Source organism: Opisthocomus hoazin, chromosome 2 (assembly GCF_030867145.1).
Source record: "Opisthocomus hoazin isolate bOpiHoa1 chromosome 2, bOpiHoa1.hap1, whole genome shotgun sequence".
Taxonomy (NCBI): domain Eukaryota; kingdom Metazoa; phylum Chordata; class Aves; order Opisthocomiformes; family Opisthocomidae; genus Opisthocomus; species Opisthocomus hoazin.
Window position 1 is genome coordinate 70,660,038 of NC_134415.1, and position 24,371 is coordinate 70,684,408.

Genomic DNA, 24,371 nt, shown 5'->3' on the forward strand with positions numbered 1-24,371 from the left:
AAGACCCAATACAGATGATAATTTTGTTGCTTTTTTAATATAAGGATTTTCAACATTGAGATTATTAAATAATTTTATAAGGGGTTACTAAACTATATCCTGATAGGAAGGAAAACAGATTGCTTTGATTTCAGTAGGAATCGAACTGGTGTCCTATAAAAGCAGAGACTCAAAGCCCATTCATTAATCTCCAAAGTATCTTTTTCAGCTTAAATCTGCTGTTTACTGCGTAATACTTTCCATACCAACATTATATGTAACACTCCGTATGGAAAAAAGCCAGTACAACAAAGGTGTTCTCACAGAAAATTAGAAAGAAGTGTTCAAAGGGAAGCCAAGTGAAAAGGAGGCCAAATGATCAGGGAAAATGACTACAAAGCTTTTCACAGACATGTGAGAAAGAGAATAAATATAATTATTGCAAACTGTGATTTCAACCGTCCTTAAGAAACCTCAAGAACATGAGTAGACATGGTGGCGTTGGGTGGATGGTTGGACTTGATGATCTTAGAGGTCTTTTCCAACCTATGATTCTGTCATTCTATGACATAATCAAATAGCAACAGCAGCAATAACAGTAAGACTTCAAGTATATGCGCAATTCTGCAGGACCTTTCACCCTGTGATCCTCCAGACACTTCATAACAATCAAGATGCAGCTCCATGATGGGAGTAAATGCTTTAGGGGTCGTACTACCTTTCTCTAAGATGACTGCAGCAGCTCTTTAACAACACGTGTTTGGGGAAGAAAGGGAATGTACTGCCTGTCTGACAGCTGCTATAACCAGTCTGAACGGAGACATCTGGGGAATCTCTAGGGCTGAAATTGTGGCTTTTACCAGCAAACTGATCATGATTGCTGTCGGCCTTGTTCTGCTTTATATTGCAAGGAGGAGGCGTAGTCATCCCAATGCCCATGCTGAAGCAATAGTTCAATACTGGGGATTCAGAAGGGTCAGCGGATCACCTCGCTGCTGTTTGCTTCCTCTGAAGGTCTCTAAGCTTTGAAGTGTCTTGACGCTACATAATGCCTGAGAGCCGCTGGTGGCAGGTGGGAAATAGCCATGAGGGAAAGCGGCACTGGAATGTCTTCATGGGCTTCACTTCCGTCAGGAACACAGTTGCTTGGTCACAACTTAGGAACAGCACTGTGGTAGACCCGGCTCCAATTCTTCTGTTATGTCTTTATAAGCAAAGAACAGCTCCATGAATATTTAACACCAAGAGAGTTACACTGGCATAGAACGGGACTGAGATCAGATACGTTAAAGCCTCAGTCATGCCTGTTCTTAGAGAAGAAAAAGCGTAGTAAACACTGCACCTAGCTTAGTGGTGTGTTTTCTCCAAAACCAGCCCTGCCTGAGGCACACTCTGTAACACCACCTCGTTCTCTTGGTGGAAAAAAATCAGTCTGCAATTAAGCGTCGCCCCTAAGATATCTGATACTATAAAGCTATCTGCTACTGGAAGTAAAGATACAATGGATCAGTTGTTGGAAACGGGCATCAGTGAGTCTCAACTGCATTATGCAAGACAAATTTCAGAAGGCCTCGGTATTTTCGATCATTGCAGCAGTCTCAGGGAGGCAGTATAATCTCAGTCACATCTATGCTTCAAATAAGAGGTCAGGCAGCTTTCTAAAAGCGTGCTGTAGTTTAACCATAAATCATTGTGCCTGAGAAAGCAACCACTGAGCGGGTCCTACAGTTTTTGCTAGGCACCATCAGACATCCCTCGCCGCTGCAGCCCTGGCAAGGGGCTGCAGGCACTGGCGAGCCAGCTGTTTGATAGCATTTTGCCTTAAGGTAGCATCAGCAATATCATCATTTTCTTACTCGCAGTGAGTTGTGTTATGCTCATCAATCTGATTCTGATGACATAAAAAAAGAGAATGAAATAATTGTGAATAAAAGCAAATAAAAATGCCACATTTTTAATATAGGGTAATGATCCAATGTTTTCTTTGTGCTTTAAGAACTACTTGCTTCACAGGAGTTTTCAGAAATAAAATAAACTTCAGTTTCCTTAAAACAAACTCCACATTGTTGCCTTATGAACAAAATTGGATTTTTATGTCTCATAAGGTTTCAATGTAGCATATCTGCTGGATGAGGCATCAGTGTAAGCAAACAGATGGTAGGAGACTTGTTGATTTTACCGTGATATATTTGTGCAGGATAGAGAAGGGGAGAATCACAAGAAAGTATCCTTTTGATTTCACATAATTTTCTCTTGCTGTGTCTTAGCCACTTATCTAACGCAGTTCAACATTCATATGAAATTACTGGCAAAACAAAAGAAAATTAACACTAGCTTTTTGTTCTTTAAAACTTAAACATGTATCTAAAATTCTTCAGCAATATGGTCTCTTCCTCAGTTTGTTTATTCTTTATATCAGAGGAAATTCAGCACTAGTAAATTAGTATTTTAAAGAGGACGGAATGTTGCTTCATGCAAAAATGGAGTGAAATGATGGAAAACAACTCCTCTTTCAAAAAGCAGAAGGAATAACAAGCCAAGTTACTTACTGTCCTCTTCTTTTCTGAACTACAGCATACATTCCACTTTGTTTTTTCAAACGAGCATCTGGGAGGAATGTTTAAGGTACTGTCTTATATGGGACTTGGAGACACCATTACCTTCAACAGTATAATAATAATAAATAATAATGTAATAATAAAATTACCTTTCTTATTATAGCCTCGCTTTTTGCCCTTTTCTTTCATCCCTGTTTTGCTATGGCTCCTGTTCTGAAAGTGTAGAGGTTATTCCCCCCTCCTGCTCACCCTGGGGTATGCATTCACATCTGAGCTAAGTGGCTGTAAAGTGCTCCTATTCTCAATCAGCAGTTTCACACTCAAATTGCATGTGCTTATGCTGTAACCAATAATATGGCAATGGAATAGCAAATTTTGAGAAGCAATTGTTTCTGTTGCGATCATTACATTGTAGCATAAGTGGGAATGGCCCACAGCATCATGAACTTGGGGGGAAATGATATCCCAGCAGTCCTCCTGAAATGATATATAATTAAAATGTCTGCTGCCCTTGAACATTCAAGCTTGGCTTCAGAGTAAGAAGTAAGAGCTCTGAAAGTTCAGTTCCCTTTCAACTGCGTTTTAGCACCTCTGAAAGATTTTTATCCAATTTTAAAAATGAAGGTGCCTGCACTTAAGGACCCATGCTGGGATTCATCTCCACTTACTATAGACACTGAAGATTTGGACATCCATGATTGACTCAGCTGTCCAGGCTCCTGAAGAGTCAATGTGGGTCTTCTCAGGTTTAACTCTTCTATAGATGGAGAGGGGGAGATCCTCCGGGCTTGGGGACACCAGACTTTGTAGTCCCTGAAGGCAAGTAGACACTTCTAGGTCTCAGTCCATCTGAACTATCTTAAACCTCTGTGTAGGGATGAAGGGGCCCAGGAGTTGCCGTTTTATGTCCAATGACTAGCTCAGTTGTTGCTGGTTATGTGTTCAATGCATGCAGTCAAGGAAGATGGTCAAATTATTTATCTGAGCCAAATGTCACTGTTCCAGTGGAAGATTTGTTCCTTGAGGTAAAGAGATCTGACCACCTGGGCTTCAGCAAGATTTGCAAGTAAGTGTTCTATGTGTCTTAAAATGAGATCAATGCTGTTGGATCGTCTTAGAAGATAACTTATCTGCCTCCTTTTCACTTTTTGAAAAATTATGACAATGCCCTCTTGAAAACCTGTCAAGTGGAGTAATATGACAAATGAACTGATATTTGTACAGGTTTTGAAAGGTGCATTCTTGCAGCTGCTTCTTATTGATACTATTTTAAGGTGAATACAGTCACTTAGGGGAGTTTTGTGGAGAACAACTTCAGCTGTTCTCAGCTATGCAACCCCACTAGCTTAGAAACAATCCTTACTAGTGTTCCTCTTCCTCGAAAAGACTACATAGTCTGCCCCTCTGTAGCTTTTCTAGAGCATGAGCATCTCTTCCATCTGACCTCCTAAAGCTCCCATATATGCACACATGGAGGTATAGGAGAAGATAAACCGCCTTACATCCTACCTGACATTCATCATCCTTGCCACTGTCAAGAAGCTCAGGATGGCTCCCTCACCCTCTCCTTCTGCTGGTACTGGCTCTAGAGGTGGAAGAGTGTCAGCACCTGGAAGCCTATAAACAAATTCAGAAAGACCAAGGCCTAAAGAAGACTTCATGGCTTTCTGTCTCCTGCTTTTGGGCATGAATGATGAGTGATGCAAGGCCAGACTCAGCCTGTAGCAGTCACTCTCTGGCAGATGGCTACTGACTTCAGCCAAACACCAGAGCTGGCCCTGCCTCAGCAGCACTTAAAAAAATGCACTGCACCCACTGGAGTCAGGCATATCACTGCCCATGCTTTGAGTCCATTTTGTACTTGGGAACTGGTACTAACAACATGTTACTTCATTTGTGCTGAGTAATAGTTGACCACGCAGAAGGGAAGCTGGAGCAGACATTATCCTCTTCACTCTTGACACCAGCCTAACATCTGAACTAGTGAGGAGGCTGTTAAGAACTTTTTGCCACCTCCCTTTCTGTTTAACTTACTGATGCCTGCTTCAGGTGATTACAAGCATTGTATCTTCCCCTTTTCTTTCTCTGGGAAACCTGCAGAACCAAACTTTACCCTAACAAGTTTCATCTGTCTTCCCTGCTGTGACACTGAAGCCACCAACTCCATAAAACCACCACGATAAGTGATGGGAGTACTCAAAAAGTCAGCATGCTCCTGCTCAGCAGCTCACACCCAACTGTCCCAGTTGCCCATCTTGCTTTTATTTATTTCTTCCGTAAAGATCTAAACTCACATAGAGAAAATGGTGACTCAAAGTTTGAAAAGTCAGATGTGGCTATGAAACTGAGATGAAAGAATGCTCCAGATAACTCCTACAAACTATTTAAGGTGGGGGGACAGGAAAAGAGAAGGAGCCTGCCAGCTTCAGAAATTAGATAGGGTGCTAAAAGATCTGCCTTACGTGCATTATTTCTGAGTACCAGACATTACCCCTAGGAAAGCATCACGAGTGGCCTGGATAAGCCACAGGCCGTTTTGCTTGCAAGACCGAACCAGTGCAAGGTGGATGCTGGAGCCAAGTCTTGTGATCCATTTTTTACTCCTTCTGTATTGGAACCAGCACACTCTACTCACTGAAAACTGACAATAAACAAAGTAATTAAAATGAAAAAAAAAAACCCCAACAGTATCACCAGCCTTTGCTGGGATAGAAAATTTTGCTGTGGAATGCACATGCATACATGTATACCTGTTGTTCACTGAGTTCCTAGAATATCACATATTTTTTCAGAAAAAAAAATTGGCTAGTGTGTAGATGCATTTATACATCTTCATTCTCCTTGGTTTGTTGTAAATGCAGCCTTTTTTATCCTCAAAATTGAGTCCACTGGAAAGTGACTTCTGTCAACATTGCTTCTTAAGTATCTCATCCTCAGCCCCAGAACACTGTTAGTGTTCATCCTTATCTGCTACTAATATCGTCCTGCACAGTGAACATTTAAGACACTGTATAGTCGGGATAGTTCTAGAATATTCAATAAAAGTTACAAATTCCACCAGAGCAATGCTTGTCTTTTCCCCTGTAACACATGATGACTCGATACATTTTGGGATGGGGGGAGGCTTGGTGGTTCTGCTTTGGATTTTTTTAAATATTTTTCATATTTTGGGGGAAGACCAGAGAAAAGCGGAGAAGTCCAAACTGGGACTCTGAGTACTTCTACAGCCTGATACAGATCATTTAAAATACATTGGTCAGGATAGTGCATTCTACCTGTTGCTGTCTAGAAGATTTGCAAGCATGGTGCACACATTACAGAATGCTGTCGCTGTACTGATTATTTATAGTGATAACACACTGACACTCAAATTACACTGTGTTCTGGCTGCTGCCTTCTATCTTGTCCTTTTCTACAAGCAGCCTAGAGGTAGGACTCTCACGTGTTTGTAAAGCACCTATTGCTGCAAACATTAATAAGAGCTATCACTTAGGAAGAGTTACTTACACTTTATTTAATCACTAATGGATTCTTCTAAATATTTACAGTAGAACAGTTGTCAGACCAAATGCTGGAAATTACTGGCAACTTCCCTGCAGCCAAAAAGGAAAGAGTAGAAGAGAACGGAGGAGAATGGAGGAGAACGGAGGAGAGAGGAGAGGAGAGGAGAGGAGAGGAGAGGAGAGGACAGGACAGGACAGGACAGGACAGGACAGGACAGGACAGGACAGGACAGGACAGGCGGAGAGGGGAGGGGAGGGGAGGGGAGGGGAGAAGACAAGACTAGACAAGACAAGACAAGACAAGACAAGACAAGACAAGACAAGACAAGACAAGAAGACAAGAGAGAAAACCCACTCATTGTTGCATTCTTCTGTGGCGTTTTCGTAAGTCAGGGTCTGCATTCTATAACTTGGTGGCACCTAACAAGGATGGTCCAGAGAATTGTGTGCGCACCAACCTCAAGTTGTACTTCAGCCACATAAAACTGCCTCTATTCTTGCTAATCTTGAGGGAAGTGACTGTTTGCTTTGCAGACCCTGAAGTAAATAGTCTGAAAGGCCAATGGCTGCTGCAAGAGGTGGAGGAACTCCAGACTGTTTGATGGTGTCAGTGGAGGACAGGGTGCTGATTGCTGTTGATTGCATTGTGCCCTGCACTTGGGCAGTCTCTTGACTGTTCGATCTGGAGCCTGTCCTGTTGTTGTGGTTCTCCAGCACAGGTTGATTGCAGGCATACGGACTATAAAAAAAAAAAAAGATCTAAGCCCGTGATACTGAAAGAAAATCTTTGGTAAGCTTCACCGCCACAGCCTCTGAAGTTGCCTTGGCTCTGATGTGCAAGAAGTGTGTGAAGGAGGTGTGGAGGAGCAACAAGATGTGCAGCAGTGGGAGCCTGTGGCTGCACAGCTGGCTGGCAGATCACCCACCAGGCTACACAGCTGTGCCCAACCAGGGGGCCCTGGGCAAGCAGGAGGAGGGGACGGCGGCTGCATCGCTGTTTTACATCTGGCAGAAGTGCCAGCACATGGGAGGGGGCCCTGAGACAGGAGGCACTTGTGTGGCTCACTATGTCCCGCTGTGACACAGCAGGTCTGTGCTTACACAAAAAGGCTTCGAGGATTATTGTCTTGCTTTGGAAAAATATCCATTTATTTGAAAATGAGAGCTTTGCCTGAATAGGGATCTGTGAATTTCTCTAGATATAGAAGTCTTCTGTAGAATTTGCTATTGTAAGGGCCTGTCCTAATTTTGAGATGTGTGTGTGTGTGTGTGAGAGAGTGTGTGTGTGTGAGTGTGTATGTATCTGAATGCATGTGTGAGAGGGAGAGAAATCTCACTGCCTAAAACTGTTCTGCCAAGATAAACTTTGGAGCATTTTATAAATTAACTCTGCTCTATGTGTTTATTTTTCTTTTGGAGATTCTAAAAGGAGACTGTTCAACTCATCTTATTAGGGGCAGCATATTTTTTAAAGAGAAAAATAAGTTCCTACTCTCCACTGGAAAGTATTTGCTATTTTCAGCTAAAAGTATTCTTTCCTTCTGAGCTGGCATATTAGATAAGATTTATATTTCTGACCTGACATTAGGTAGTTAAGATTTATTCTTCTATATTAACTTTACTGAGCTTGCAAGCTATTCATTTACAGCATAGGGAATATATTTATGGGAGAAGCAAAGAAAGTTCACAACAAAGCAGTAAAATATGTTATTAGGAGTGTCCCGTAGACTGATGAAAATTGTGAGTACCCTTGCAGCTGGCTCCCTTCTGGCTCTTTTTTTCTTCTTTGTTATTTCAACTTTAAAACTTGAATTTGAAGTCAGTTTCAATGGTGAATAACTTAAAAGAGTCCAGATGATTCTAATATATCCACATATATATATGTACGTATATGCTGTGATTGAGAGGTGCAGGGAAGGGGATAACAAGTGACTTGAACTCTCCGCATTCTGCTGGCAATGACCCAGTCATAAGTAACGCTGGACCTTGCTCTCCTGCCAGTATAAATCAGGAGGGACTCCACTGAGGTATAAAGCTGGTGTGTGAGCGAGAAAAGCATCACATCTAGAGCTTTCCTACATCCAAAGGTGTGGGCCCAGGCAATCCGTTAATGTCCAGTTGACTTAAAGAGGGGAACCGCAGACTATGATGGAAACCTGGAAGCACTTCAAGCCTCTATAGACAGAAAGTTGGAAAGTAAAGGCCTCCTATTGAAATCAGTGACAAAACCTCCCGTTAACTTCAACAGGAACAGAATCAGGACCTAGAAATGGCTGGAAGCCAAAGAACTGGATGGCTCAAGAAATAGGTAATAGGAGCTGATGACTTTCACCAATAAATCACCAATGCAAACCTGGCTGTGTTTGGTTTAGGCTCAAAATTGCTTTCATCTGATGTTTGTTTGAAACTGTACGCATTCTAAAACCTTCAAGAAGAACTGGCAGTCATGATAGCTGTCTCACGAAGAGGCCAACGGCTGGATGGGGTGTGGTATCTCCTCCGTCCCCACATCATCGGAGGGAGTCCATCTTAGAGAGAAGCAAGAAGCACTGACCGCCTATAGAGAGAGCAGTGCTTGGGCTCTGCTGTTAACCAGAGGTTTTCTATTTCAGAAACTGTCAGACTAACTCTGTAAATCCACTTAGACTGAATGTACTGGGGGAGGGAGTTAAGGATCCACAGCAAGCCAAGAGGAGGAGTAGATATTTCCATTTGTAGACATTATTCAACTGCTGTCACAAGAAAGAATAGAGATGTGCAGAGCTTTGAGGAATTAAATGTGTTGGAGAAAGGGCTTGGCGTAGGGAAAGTTAGGACAATCAGGCATTACAAAAGCTGGGAATTGCTTATAGTGTGCAACAAGCAGTGCTGTGCGTTGCGGTTTGGCTGACGAACTCTGTTGCCCATCCCTTCTGCAACACCACGTCACCCTGCAGCTGAGGAGGAGGATTTTGTAAGTTGTACTAAATTGAGGCCAGTTGCCCTGCTATCCATCGTGGCACTCCCTGACAAAGTTGTGGGGAAATGCAAAGCATTACAGAGGGGACTTTCCCTGTCCCCCCCCAGTATTTTTGCAAACAGTGAACTTTTTCCACTGGTCCCTGAAGGGTCTTATGCTGCTGCTTGGAGAGCAGTAAACAAACTGGGTGAATATTTTGGTATCTGTGCTTGGTCAAACAGCCATAGTCATGTTTGATGTCAACTGACACTTTCACAATAGTTCACCACTTTCCAAACTCCATCCTTCATATTCTTGTATTTGATAGACCTCAGAGCTACGTACTCTGTTACAGCACACAAACTTTTCCAGCTCCTTCCTTACTTCCACCAGGCCACGTCTGGCAAAGTCTCCAAGGATTCACATCCTTCTGTATATGCGAAGATTCATAGCTTGTTTTTACAATCTGTCTTTGTAAATCAAAGAAGCTGTTCACTGCTTCTTTTCTCTCACCAAGAAACCCACTGCTATCACCAAGTCATCACACCACAGCTCAAGGGCGCCCATTCTCTTTCCACCAGTTCTCCTCAAAACCCTTGTCTCGGAACTGTAAGTTGCAATAACTTGTGGCTTGGCATCAACAGTGAAAAGTATGCCAAGGAGGAAACTTGCTTATAGGTACCAATAAGGGAGTGAGGGAGGAGGAACACTAAGGGAGTGCTCCTTTGGGGTGACGCTAAGCAAGAACAGGAATCGATAGGATGATGAGAAAAAAATTATTTTAAAAATTAATTTGACAAGAGCACATTATTGTATACCCTACACAACACTGTCGCATGTCAGTTCTGGTGTGTCTGCTCCGGTTCACTAAATTCACCTGCTAGTTCTTGTTTCCAGTGGGCTTGGGTTGGATCCAGGCATGTTATGAATGTTGAGGAGGGCATGGATCATGCCTCATTAAATCAGGCAGGCTAACAGAGCTGATCTAGAGTTCCTCTACCACTTGCCACTTCAGAAAATACAGCGGTTTTGGTCTATCTCTGTGCTTACTTATTTAGCCAGTCTGGTTTGGTGTGTGTTCTCGCTCTGTGAATGACTTCAGTCAGTACACTGAGAAATAGCACCAGAGTTCAATACGTGTAGAAGGAGAGGGAAGCTTGACAACCGCAACCGAGCAGATGGCAAAGTAGGACAAAGCTCACGAGCACACAGTGCTGGCCAGGGTGAATAAGTACAGCATGGGGAAAGCACTAAAAGCATCCCTCCCACGCTTTTAAGTGGCAAATTGCAGCTGTTCTCGTACAAAAGACGGTGGAACACCCTCACGACCTTTACCAGCACCTCGCAAAGAGAAGTGCAGATTGCATTGCTGCTCCTTTTCCTGGTGAGTGAGAACAAAAATTCCCCACCAAGTATCATGTTTTTTTAATAGCCTGTATAAACATTTAAACTGGATTCTGAGCACATGCAAATTTTATGCTGGCAGAGCTCTGTGAGTTATTTGCTTCCTGACACGAGCTGTAACTAGAAGCAGAATCAATCCCTTAACCTTTATGAGATGTTTATTCTGCCTCAGCTAACTCCCATTAAAAACAATGTAGAGGCTCTAATTGAAAAAAAAATCCTCGTGTTAGTCTGGCATGCGCCTTATGATCATGACATTTCTGTTCTCTGATAAAAGAGAGGATTACTAACTCTCCCGGCTGTTCCCTCAGCACGTGCACAGATGCAGGCACACACGTAGAGGCATGCGCACGGACATCTCCCCGGGGAACATCAGCAGTGGTGCTGCTGGGGTGACATGGGGGCAAGAGAAGACGCTTCTTCTCTAGCACCGCTGATTTCGCCTGCCAGAGCCCAGCCTAAGGAACATCGCTTCCCTCCTTGCTGGCTGAGTAACATTTCCAGCCTAGTGATACATGCCATATGAAAAGCCAGAAAGGTTTCAGCTGTACATAACCAAAGAGGGAAGAGTCCATATAACTTTCTACTGTAGCTTTAAGCATGCCAGGCTCAACAGAAAGAGAAAAGGATCCACTACCAAGCTTCCTGTGCAAGTTTGTTTGTTTGTTTTTTAATTTAGTTCTTGGTTTAACCTGTATAAAAACTAATGATTTTCTTTTCTGTAACCAAAGAGACCACAAGAATAGCGGGAGAAGAGATGAAGTTTTCAGACAAATCAAAGGGCTCTGTGTGGCTTGAAACAAAACTTCTTCTGTCTGGGGTTATCAGTATCCTTTTTACCTATATTTTAAGACAGTTTAAAAATGAAAATACTTTAAGAACACATCAAGACCTTTAATTCTTGCTTGTGTCTATGTGGATTTGTGTGTATGTATGTGAATGTGTATATACATATATAGATAGGAAAGTGTAGGGAAGAAGGGAGAGATGACTAAATGTTATTATATTTCATATTCTTTTCATTTTTTTGTATTATTTATATTTTTATGTCTTATAAAGTATTGTCCATTGAAATAATGGATTTTGTCAATATTTTGTGAACAGCTCTAAACACCACCCTGCACTTTTAGTAGGTTTACAGTTTTCTGACACCTCTGTCAAGTGTTATATGCACTGATGGTCAAAAAAGTCTTATTAGCAGATCATGGGCATAGACTGTGTAAAGGAGTTTTCAAGCTCTAGGACTACAGCTGTAGGCTTAGAGGGTTCCAGGGGATGAAGTACATAAGCCAGAGAAGGCTTACATAGGAGTCAGGGAGTATGAGATGGAAGATTCTTCTTGTGAATAAACTCTCTTATATGCAGTACTGCAATTTCTGTGGCTGATCTCTTTTGGACAAGATGTGTCCAAGGTCTCTGTGGACTTGCAGATGCAAAACACAGGCCCTTTTTGGTGCACACAGCAGTAACTACAGTGAGTCAGGGAACCAGGGTGGAAGGCTCCACCAACAAGTTCCATAGATGAATAAGTTATTTTTCAACAAATTATGCAAGGCTTCAGAAAGGATTATGGATTGACTTTCATAATGCTTGGCGGTCTTTTGGTGGTAGCTATGTCTAGAATCCTCCTTTTGTACATAATCAATGAAGCATGGAAATGCAAGAAAAGCCTACTCTTTTGATTATTTTATCTAGAGTCAGGTGTGATTTATACTGAGGAAGAAATGAACTGCTCCCCTCACTGGGTAGCTGGGAAATGATGTGATTTTAGAAAGAGGTGAATAGCAGCCTGTCCTCATTTCGAAAGCGTTCAGTTCACAGCTTCCTTTGTGTCCAGAAAGATCCTGGAAAACAGGAATAAGACTCCCCTGCTCGAGCCACTCCCCACCTAGTGCATCTAACCTCCATAAAGCTTGGAAAGGCTTGTGTTTGTCAGAGCATCCAGCCACAGTACATAGAAAAATTGTAAAAGAAAGTCTATTTGAAACGTCTTCCCTAATTTTCACGTCTATGGACACTCTCTCTCTAAGAGACCACGCAATCATAATATATGTCACCACTCGTTACGTTATTTCCTGAAATATACTGAACTCAGAGTTAGTAATGTAACAGCTTACTTGTTCTAAGACATAGATTTGAAAGAAGCTGGGGGTTTAAAGCGTGATTAATATCTCAGTGAAATACTCAGATGAAGGAACATGGTAGCCAGTCATCGAAGAGAATAAGCATTCTCAAATCATGCTAATTTTATAGGTTGTTAGCAGAAATAAATGATGCCAACAGAGTAAAGGAAATATTTCCGTCCACAATCTGTCCAGGGGAACTTGTTTTTGTATTTACCTGTTCCTCAAAATAACTTTGGTCTTTTCTTAGGAAACAATATATGGCCTAAGCAGTCATGTGGATATCCTCTTGCTGCTGAATCCTACTGATAAACCACAACCGAATCCTACTGATAAATTCTTACAGCACTGAATCTTCCCCTCGATGGGTAGCTCACATAGCAGATTTAAGTTGTTTCGTTCCTAAAGCCAGGGCCTTGGGCTTAAAAATGTTTGTCCAGGACATAGCACAAGTTAGAATTTCTACACTCTCATACAGAATTGTACTTTTGCTTTTAATACACCCTCAACTCTGAAACTCGCTAATTGCACAACTCTTCATAAAACGTAAACACAAAAGATGAATGTGTTACTGCAATTTGGACTGCAAAAGAGAAGCTGGTTTTTTTGCAAAATACCAAATTTGTGTAATTTATTTACCTTGTCTGCCCTCCGCATCTTGTCTATTAGATTTTATGACATCTGTAGTCATCACGCCTAGCATGAGAAGGTCTCATCTTAGTTGATTATTTTCAGTTCTGTGTTATATTAAAACTTTCTGGAATCTTCATCCATCTCTGGGTATCTGCTAAATACATGCACTCAACATCTTCTGACTTCCATGTTAAATAAATATCCTTTGGTCCCACTTGGTTCTGTTTTGGAGGCGTAATTCTCCACTCAGCAGTGTAACATAAAGTAAACTAAAACCAGCAACTCCTTATTCAGTGGCACAGAAAAAAAGTGAAATTAATTATGAACATTCTAGGAAAAGGAAACAAGGTTATGAAACACTTGCTGACCCTGGTGTTTGTAATCTTCACGAATAAGCAATGCAATAATGCAGGGCAAGTGTGCGTGGGAGGCGCGCTCTGAAGAAACTGGCTGTTTTCCTCTCTCTGACCAGTTGAGTTGTTACGAATAAAAAATATTGTTGCTAAAGAAACCTGTAATAAATCCTGTTGGGAGTATTACATGTGCTGATAACATACATAAACTTTGTAAACATATTAAAGTGTCAGGTTTTAGTAGCTCTGGTTCACATGGATGTTTGTAAATGTTAGTTGAGAAATGCAATGGAAATCTTATTCCACCAGCTGGTTGCCTCTACATTTCTGGTTCACACCACAGCCTTCTCCTCTTCCTTCCCCTTGAAACAGAACCTCGGTTTGTAGGAGACATGAGGAAAGAGGCCTCAAGCCCTACCTCTGCTGTAACTTCCCATGAAAATGCTACCACCAGAGAAGGTGAGCACCTTCTGAGTTATTTGAAGAGAAGTGGGGTGGGTGAGCTGGTGCCTGATAAAGGATTTATGCTATTCTGAACGTCCCTGCTTCGTGTAGCGATGCCCTCCATCGATGCCTCCATCAAAGTACAGTGGGAAGCCTGGAGTGAGGCATTTGAGTCGACTTTCAGTAGGTGGGAAGAGTTGGGTGCTTCCATAAAGGACTGACAAAAACCAGTACCTGAACAAGGGATTCTCAGCCTAGTCACGGTGAAATGCTGGGGTCAGAAACTGTCTCAAATCCTGGCTCTCTAGGGGGCTTAGGTGCCCTGGCACTGCTACTCAGCCCTGCAAGCCAATGTATTCTTTAACAAAAGAAAGGAGACCTCACTCTTGTCTTTTGAAACACACCAAGAAGTGAGAAGCAGCCTTGCTGCCCTTTATGTATCCAAAAAACTCGCAGCTAAAATATTTGTTCAGGAGTTGAAAATCTAAGTTAACTTAATTCTTCTATCTAGCATGACGCTAGCATATGTTGATCTGCTCTAATAAACTGACTTTTTATCACCTGGATTTGCATGTTATCTCAGGTCATTTGCTTGCACCCGTTTTAGTTAGCACGGAGAAGGAAAGGGCTCGGGGGTCCTGGGTACGGGAGCACGGATGCGCGTGACTATAGTCCAGTGTCAGTAAGCGATCGCCAGCAGAGTCCTGTGCTCCCTGCGGAAGAAGTTTGTATTGTTAATTTTATTCTTTGTTATGATTTATCTATTGCTTTTTTACCCAGGATTTCTTTAAGAGAAAATCTCAGCGTGTCTGCAGAAGGAACCTGAGCTCAGAAGTCTCCCATGCCAGGTGGATGCTCAATGTCAGTAAGCTGAGGTCTCGTGTTAGAAACAACAAAACGTCCGAGAAATGCCCGTGCGTCAAGGGTGAGATGGCAATTAAGCAGGGCTTTGAAGGTGAGGGACTCAGGTGTTTAAACCCTGCCTCAGACACACCTTAGGCACGGAAGTCCTGTTCTTGGATCTGAGCCTTGCTGTGTCTGCCCTTGCACTTTACAGGAAGGCGCAGGAATCACACATCGTTGCTATTCCAACACCCGTCAATGAGCTCCTGTTTTATTTTACAGTGCCCCAAAATCTGCTTCACCCTGCAGGAAACATCAAACGTCTGAAATCCCATCTAGGACCTTTCAAGTTTAAACACGAAACGTGTCAGGACGTAAAATGGACACGCAATAAGCAGCTTGAAAGGATAATGTTTACAGCAGTGTGCTACCAGAGCTCGGTGTAGACCTGTGGTTCAGGGTTTTGCTTTCATTTAAAAGTGTGACTATATGCACTTCTTTGTGTTCTTCACCCTAATTACGCTGTTCTGTGGCGCTGAAGTATCAGCACAGTGCCAGGGTGCTGATCGGAGCAGGTGGGAGCTCGGTGCCGTCAGCTCGTGTCTCCCGGATCAGCTCCGGTCCCCAAAGCTGAGATCTTCCCTAGCAGCACTGGAGGGATATAAGTTTTGTGGCTCCTTTGCTTCAGTGGGTGCTATTTTTGATGGCACAAGTAAATAATACTAACATTTTGAAATGCATGGTCTATAGCTTAGAATCTAGAAATCGACACATGCCAACATGCTTACTAGTCAGCTATCGTATAATCATAGTACAATCGTTCCTTCTTTTCAAGTAGTGTTGCTCATCACACTGCTCATTGCTAGCAACAAAAATAGGGTTAAAGTAATCATTAATAAAATCTGTTGGATTTTATTATGACAAAGAGTCTAATAGGTAATCGTTCTGCCATCGCCAGAAGCTCAGTTATTCAATTATTTATAAAAAAGTTGTAGCTTTTCTCGTATTTTTTTTCAGAGAGAGCCATAACATGCTTTGCGTGAATAAATATTCTCTGAATATTTTATCTGCGGTATTGTTTGTGGTAATAGCAGACAGCCTTTTGTACAGATACGTACATGGCTTCAGCTGCCTTTTGTCATCTGATAAGATTCCTTTGTTCTGCATTGTTTTGGTAAAAAATTGGCAAAGTGATTCTGAGTAGTGCAGGCTCCAAAATTAGAAATGAGACAAAAATATTATTTTTTTTATTAGTTTTTATATCCTCTCCACCAGGCTTTTGCAACTTTTCATTTAATTTCAGGAGCAAAAGCAACAATTTACTGTCGGGGAAAAAAAACTTCTTGAGAACTTCTGTAGTCTCAACAGATGAATTTTCCTAGTAGTCACTGTCTATAAATGATTGAATATGAAATGGTAGACAGTTTGTTAATGTTAGCAATAAACACCAGTGGTCAAGCCAGCACACTAGCTTTATTAACCAGAAAGCAAAATGAGCACGCTAAGCAAGAGGTAATGAGTAAATTTGATTTTTAAGTCCTAGCTCAGATTTTTTTAGGCATAACTTCCATAATCTTCAGTAAAAAATTTACAGCAAGAAGCAGCAGCAGACTGGGGATTTGCAGAGGCTTGATACACTAATAACAAAGCTTGAAAGAAGAAATTAATCTCAGGGTTAACTTTATTGACTTCAGTTTCCTCAGTGGCTGAAAGTAGTAAAGCAGCTGTTCGAAAGAGGTTGCCTCCCAAGCAGGCTACATATCACAGTTTTGAAAGGTAAAGAGCATTGTTTTTTCCTAGATAGGTATTGTACAGATTTGGGTCATGCAATTTTTCAAGTACTCTAGCATAGGAATTCTTCCAAACTCAAAACGTTTCCTGAGGTCCTGCAGGAAAAGAGCCCTCTCCAGCTCCAGTGAGGTCCATGGGACTGTCTCCACTGAAAGCAAAGGAGGCAGGCTCAAGCTCTAAAACCACCTCATTAATAGCAATATTTTATTCTGCCTGCAAAGAGAAACAGTACTTTTTACATATCTGCTGATATACCATCCTACATCAATGGCTTTGAGATGTTGTGGTGATATATGTATTTGCAGCTTAACATAAATTTTCAATAGTACAAGACATATCTTCAGTAGCTGAAAGAAACAAAAATTGAAATGATCACCCTTTCAGACGTCAGGTATGAAATGGGAACTGGTCTGTAACGTCCCTTAGTCTCTTGGGGTAATAACACATATCGTTCCACATGCAGCTGGGATACTTCAAGCACAGATCTACATGGACATAGAGTTATAAAAAAACCGACGCAAGTAGGCTATCTCTGTAAGACTTCTGATGCTTTCAGCAATGGGTAGTGATTTGCTAATATATAATTTTTTTAAGATACTGCTACTACAAAATACGTTCACAGTTTATGAAAATACGATGAAACAGTTCTCCGTCTGCTTTTGTTTCTAATGACTGCAGTTGGAATTTTACAGTCTATTTCAAAACAAACAGGATCTCGTCCAAAAATGAGAAATATAGTTCCACTGCAAAAAAAATGCACTTGTCACCACCAAAGTATTTACTCTGACAATACTAATATGAAAACATCACAGAAAAAAAAAAATTATCGGCGGCATACAAATTTTTGAAAGAGAACTAGCGCTGAATAATTTAATTCCACCCAAGGACAGATTCAGCTTACTTAATGTCTGCTTGCTTGGCTAACTTCTGCTTTAAGTTATTGCACTCAAATATTAAATTATTTCTTTTTAAAAAAACAGGTGACAACATCTACAATATACATGGAATACGCAGCATTACTATCTGTGCCACGCCAACCCTAAACGTAGATGTAGATGTCAGTAATATACATAATGATGGTGAACTATTAAAAAAATTGCTTCCAAAATGCAGTGCTATTTTAACTAATAATGTAACTCCTCTTTTCTTGTTGACATTTTACCTCCATCTAAATGACACCCTCCACAAGGGTATAAAAAAAATGAAGACATAATATTGTCAGTTTGTGTTTTGTCAGTTCTCTCCTGATTTTCTTTATTTTATGTAGCTATGTTTTCAATCAGGCTGTTACGCATCGGCTTAATTTTGAGCTCCTCAGTAGCTGCCTGCAAACCAAGGCAGAGAGGCAGAGCGTGTGCAGGGTGGAGCCCTCCGCTCATGACCGTGACCAGAAGCAGACGCTGGAAGACCTGCAGTCCCACATCACCAGAGGCACCGACAGAGGAGCGACCGAAGGAAGGCACGAACGCCGGGTATCACGAACGCGCCGCTACAGCGAAAGGCGGGAGGCAGTTGCCAACACCAGCTACTGATGAGCTACCGACAACACGCATCATGGTAGCTCTACATCCAGGTTGCTAAGTTCCACTAAGTCATGCCGATAGTTTTACTCCCAGATGTAAGAGCTGTGGTAAAAACGCAGGATTTTCTGTCTCTTTGTTTATTCTAGCGATTTCCAGATTTAGTCCGTGGCGCACTGGTAGTCCACGGGGTCACGGCAAACAGTCTGCCGGTCATTCACAGACCCATAGCAAAAAACACTTCATTTCCGTCAGTCAAAAGGTCAATGAGAAAGGTGCACAACTGTCAGAACCAAGTTTTGAGGGTTGGTGGTGGCCTGCAGAGCCAAAATATATTGGAACCGTTGGCTTAATCCTACTTTTTTCCCCAAGAAAACTGTGATCCCTGGCAGATACATAGAACTTCTTTACTGGTACGCCAGTCTATATTCGGCTGCATATTCGTCTCTCTCGTAAGACTCGAACAAGCAACCTAATTTGTTAATCTTCATTGCTTTTATCAGAACAAAACCAAATCTCTTTGCTAATGATATGTTTGCTTTTGAACTTTTATTGATCTTGCCTGCTATGTCTAATTACAGACCCAATCCTGTGCACTCGGCAGTGGACTTCAGAGGAGTTTTGCCTCTGTACAGCCAGCTACGCATTTACTACTGATCATGCGACAGATATTTAGGATACTCAAACTAGAAACTTCAGCAGGAGTTTGGACAGTTAAAGGACTGCAGACTAGATTTCTCTCCTGGGAAAGATTACTTTGGCAGTAGGTACAAAGTAAGCAATGCTTCTGGACCAGGTCCTCCTGATGGGGTAAATTAACAAAGAAACTTCAGTTCATACCGGCTGAGAGTCTGTCCCAGCGTATTCTGATTTAATCAGTTCAGGCTTTGCGATTCCTTTATTATAAAATGTGGGAGTCTACAGCACAACACATGGAATGGGGGGCTCGGGGATTAAACAAAACAAAGTAACACTGGCTCACTGACTGCTTGATGGCAGCTGGTTTGCACTGTACTTAAAAATACATAGGCTAAATGGAAATTTGAAAACACTTCCCTAGCAAATGGACTCGTGCTTGAAGGAGAGGAACTGGGCAAAAGAAACAGAAGTCCCAAGAAAGGCATATGATGGGTGAATTTGACAGGTGTCTTCTTTATCCTCATGGTATAATTTTTTTTCAAGTACCAGTATCCACTAGCAGCAATTCATAGATTTTTAAAGCCAAAACTATCGGTGTGACTGGTGACCGCAACGTCTTTCGTAGTAACTTCCATCAACACTCGTGCTCTGATTTTTGCTTTGCACCGAACAACCGCGAGTCACACCGAACCGCGTTCTGCAGCCGGCCCGGTTCGAAGACCTCAGCCGGCGGGCAGTGTGCCCCGCGGCCAGGTGAGCTGTGCTGACCGCGGCTTGTCTTCACCGCCAGAACAACGAGCCAGACCTCCACTCCGGCTCCCTGCCGCTCTCGTTTTTCAACCGCTTGTTCCGCGGCGAATTATCTTCGCTCCCGCGTTTTAACCGGGAAGCTCTGAGCAGGCGCTCAGTACCCGCTCCGCCTCGCACCTCCGCTCCTGTGCAGCCAACACGTCTACCCCCGAAAACCGCGCTGCTGAGCCGGGTGCGCAGGAAGGAGCCGAGCCGAGCCGAGCGGAGCCGAGCCAAGCCGAGCGGGGCCGAGCCGAGCCGAGCGGGGCCGAGCCGAGCCGAGCGGGGCCGAGCCGAGCCGAGCACCTGCCGGCGGGCTGCCCGCCGCGGCAGAGGACAGCAGAGGTCGCCGGCGGCCCGGCTGTGGCCCGGCGCGGCGCGCACCAGGTGCCGGAGCAAGGGCGGGCGGAGGGGGGGGCCCGCTCCGCGACCCCGGCCCCGCGGCGGGGCCCTGCCTCCGTGCCCCCGGCTGTGCCCCCGGCCCGGGACTGAACCCCTCCGCCGTGCCGCCGCGGGGGTGGGCGGCCGCAGCTTGCGGGCCCGCGGTTGCCGGGGGGTTAAAGGAGCGGGTGGGAAGCGACGGAGGCTGGCGGAGCCCCGGCCTGGCCAAGGACAACAAACGGGACGCCCTGACGGGCTGTGCTGAGCGCTCGGTGCTCCCCCGCTGCGCGGCCGCGGGGGTCGGAGGGCTGGAGCCCTGGTCCGCCCCGTCCTCGGCCCCGCTTTGGGGGCACTTTGGGTGAATCGAACCTTGCGCGCAGGAGGCGAACCGTGCAAAGGAAGGGGGCTTTCAAGGGCCGGTCGTGCCAGACAGGGGAAGGGAGCGAGAGCTGAGCAGAAAAAAAAACCAAAAAACATTCGAAATAGTAGTAACCCCCCCGCCCCTCCCGTGAGGCGGCCGCCTCTCGCTGATTAAACGCCGGCGGCCGTGTTTTGTGACACGTCCCCGGAGCCTGCGGCTGTCAGGGGAGGGTGCCTTCCCTCCGCAGAAAGGGCGACGGGTCCGGCGCAGGTGGGCTGGCGAGGGCCGGTCCCGGTGCCCCCCGGCCCCCGCAGCCAGCGGCGGGGGTCCCGCAGCCCCCCGGTCCTTGGGGCGCCCCTGCCCTGCCGGGGAGGGGTCACCGCCGAGCCGGGCGCTGGGAGCTGCCCGGGGGTCTGGACGGCCCCTTCCCGAGGGGGCGACGCGGCCCGGCCCGCCCCGGTGCCGGGGGGCTACCCCTCACCCCCCGGCTTCCTCCCGCCGCCGCCCCGGTCCCCGGCGGCGTTGGTCAGGGGCTGGCTAAATCGGAAGGGACGAACCCCCTTCATCCCATGGGATTGAAACAAAACCCACAAACCATAAAAAAAACAGTGGCCACAGCCCCGGGGCGGTGACCCAGGGGCTCCCCGGTCGGTGCCACAGCGGTGACCGGTGGCGAGCGGAGGCTGGAAGCCAGCGGGTCGCGACACCCCAGCCTCCCCCCCCCCCCCCGAATCACCGGGCGCCAGGCTTAACCTCCAGCGACAATCTGCGCTGCTGGTTCCTGGGGTGGGGGCTGCTTCGTAGGGGTGGAGAGAGTCCCCTGCGGCATCACAGCAAAAAGTTACCTGTCGCGTCATCGCGAGTTCCCGTTAGGAAGTGGAAAGAGCCGAGAAGGAACGTTCCCCTTTCCCAGACATTAAAATACAAAGGAACAGACGGAGGTCGTCCCGAAGCCAGCTCTGCTCATCCCGGTGAGGTGAGGGAGGAAAAGCAGCAAGGGATCAAAAATCGCCTTCATCCCTGCGTCTGAGCGCAGCTGCCCGTGGACCGGCTCGGCTCCGCTCGGCTCGGCCGCGGGACCGGGCTCCCGGCGCTCCCGCGCCGGCACGGGGGCCGCAGGACCCCCCCCGGGACAGGTGAACAGCACAACGAGAGGAAGCAGAAGTTATCAAAGTATAAATCTCTTCGCACTTACTTCTTCCCTGTCGCCGTACCCTGGAGGCGTGCTGGCTGCCAATGTATTCCATAAAGTTCAAAGTGATAAAAAACCAAGAAATCAGTCGCAATTGCATAGTAACCCTTTGAGAGTTCGACTTCTCCTTTTCGTTCCTTTTTTCTTTCCTTTAAATAAAAAAAATAAAATAAAACAAACCGGGGTGGTGGGCGGCAAGGGATGAACGCAGCAGCAGAAGTACCTGCAGTGAGGTCCAAAGCTGAGCTTGGCCGGCGTGATGGCTTTTGCCTTTTTTTTTTTTTCTTTCCTTTCCTTTTTTTTTTTCCTTGTTGTTTTTTTTTTTTTCGCCTTCCCCTCCGCTTTTCCTATTGCACTTTCCGACCGTCTGCCCCGCTACCTGCCGCAAGCCTCAGAGCGGAGTCAGCCGCGGAGAGGAGCCGAGCAGCCGCCGCCGGGGTCCATGCCGGGCCGGCGGCCGGCAGCATGTTGCGGGGGTGCCGGGGTGGGTGCGGGGGGCTGCGCGCTCCCGTGCGTGCGGCGGGCGGGCGGGCGAGGTGCCGACAGGACGGGGAGATGGATGGCGGTGGGAGAGGAGTTGAGCCTGCGAGGGCGGGAGCGGCCGGCGGGGGGGGGGGCGAGGAGGAGGACCCAGCCCCGCCGCCGCCGCCGCCGCCGCTCCGGAGCAGCCGCGCTCTGCGCCGCGGGCACCGCCAGCCCCGGGCGCAGGTGGGCCGCCCCCCCCCCCCCCCCGCAGCCCCCCGGCTCTCCCGCCCGCCGAGCAGGAGCCCACGGGCTTCATGCGGGAGCCGCTCCGGAGCGGGGCGGGGCGGGGGGAGGCGAGCCCCAGCGTCCCGGCATGGCGGGGGGAGCCGCCCCGCTCCCGGCCGAGCCCCCTCGGGGCGTCAGCGCCCGAGCAGCCTCCGGCGGCGGGGCCGGGCGGGGGGCGCCGCTCCGCGCCGGCCCCGGGGCTGCGCTGCCCCCCGCGGCGGGGCGGGACCGGGGCCGGGGCCGGGTGGGGGGGGGACTGCGGGGCTCCGCAGCCTGGCTGGCAGCCCCCGCCCGGAGGGCTCTGCCTCCCCGCCGCCGCCGAGCTCCCCGGGGCCCCCGCGGAGCTGCCGCTGCCCCCCGCGCCCGGCCCCTCCGCGGGGAGGAGGGTCTGCAGCCTCCCCTGCTCCGCGGGGTTTGCTCCCTTGTTGCCTGTTCCCCGCGGGTCGGGCGCGCTCCGGGGTGGCTGCTCCGGCGGGACGGGGCAGGGCGAAGCCGGGGCCGGGGGCGTCCCCAGGGCCGGCTGGCAGCGGGGCGGGGGGCGCGGGGCCGGGCCGGGGCAGGGCGGTGCTGGCAGCCGCCTCCCTCCGCCGGGACCCTCACCGGAGCCCGGCAGCACCCCGGCGGGGCACAGCGGCCGGTTTGACAGGAGGGCACCGCGTCTGCTTTCTCCGGCGAGGGCTTCTCTCTTTTTGGGGGTGGAAGAGGAGGGCTAGAAAGGAGGGGGGTGGGAGCTGAATCGGGGGAAACCCGGCGACTTCACTGAACCCTTTCTGGCTGCGCTGCTTATCTCGGTGGCTGCGGCGGGGTGAGAAAGCCAGCCGGGAGAAAGGACGCTGCCTCGCATCAGGGACCCCAGCGGTGCGGGGAGCGGCCGCTCCGCTTCCCGCAGGCTCCCCCCCCCCCCCCCCCCCCCCCCCCCCGCTGCCCCTCTCGGAGCTGTTAAATATCTGTTCCATAAAACGCAGGGGGGGGCTTAAAGGTCTGTGGGAGGCTCCCTTTGAAAAGGGCTCCGGGGAAAGTCTTCCTAATCCAGGATACTTGAGCCGGAGGGGGTGGGATTGCCGGAGAGGCGTAAAATAGAAGTCATTCGGCAGGCGAGCCGGCGTGAGGAGAGCCCGGTCTCCCCGGTGTTCCGTTTTGTTTTGCTGGAGAGTGGGACTTCTCGTGGGTGCGTGGAAGTTTCGGAGCGAGCCGGGCGAGCGGCAGAAGCAACCCAGGCTGCGGAGGGAGGACGGGACACGCGTGTGCGCCCGAGCAGCGTTAGCGCCGGCGGGCGGGGGGGGCACCTCGGGAAACATAAAGCGCTCCCCGAGAAGCGTCAGGGAAACTTTAAAGAGAACGGGGACCGCGCTCCCGCCCCTCGCCCTGACCCAGCGCGGCGGAGAGAGAGAAATCTCTCTCCGGGGGGGAGCGGGGCCGGGGGTCGGAGGGGCCGGGGCCGGGGCCCGGGCGGTGCCGTGCGCCGCTCCGCTGCGGGGTTTGGCGTGGCGGGGGGGGGGGGGGGGGGGGAGGCTGGTGGTCCGTGCTGTTGCCGGAAAGGCAAAGGTGTCCGAGCCCTCTGGTTTACCGGACCGCGCTAAAACCAGCAGCGGGAGACTGTAAAATCAGATAAGTGGTGATTTGGTTTTGTTGTTTTTGTTTTAAATAAATTAATCAAAGAGGAACAGTGTGTGGTGGTCTCACTATTGCGACTCCTGCCCACCAGTTTTTCTGTGCAACTTTCCATAGCTAGAAAATGTGAATTTCAGTTTTCAGAATATCTAACAAATCAGGGAGGAAAAAAAAGCGGGCTCAGGATGCTCAGATGATATCCAAAAGAAGATCATAATATTCAATTAATAGCTGATATTATGCTTGCTTAAAATGGCACTCAGGTCATAAAAACTAGCCATGTGAACAGGACAGCCGAACGCTAACCCTTTGTCGTTCTTCTCTAGACTGGAAATAGTTTGTGTAAGTGAACAAAAGGGTTGCTAATTTGCCTTTTCAACTTGGGAAACAGTAAAGAAATAAAGGCCTTGGATTACCTCTGATACATAACTTGAAAATCAAGCATACTCTGTCCAATACAATATCCCTGTTTTTCAGGTGCTGCTCGGGGTGTCGATGGCATAGGTCAGACTTCACCACCAAGGAGGTATCCACGGTGGCATCCCCATGGAGCTGGGTC

General features: G+C 47.0%; 1 protein-coding gene across 1 annotated transcript in view; it reads right to left on the minus strand.

Annotated features, from left to right (window-relative positions):
- Window positions 1-21,747, minus strand: part of RSPO3 (R-spondin 3) — a 61,653-nt gene extending 39,906 nt beyond the window's left edge. Inside the window, exons 1-2 of the mRNA XM_075414102.1 lie at window positions 21,675-21,747; window positions 21,455-21,600 (exon numbers count right to left, since the gene is read on the minus strand). Coding sequence (XP_075270217.1) covers window positions 21,455-21,551 — 97 coding nt within the window. The 5' untranslated portion in view covers window positions 21,552-21,600; window positions 21,675-21,747. The remainder of the gene's footprint in view (window positions 1-21,454; window positions 21,601-21,674) is intronic.
- Between the last annotated feature and the right edge of the window lie 2,624 nt (window positions 21,748-24,371).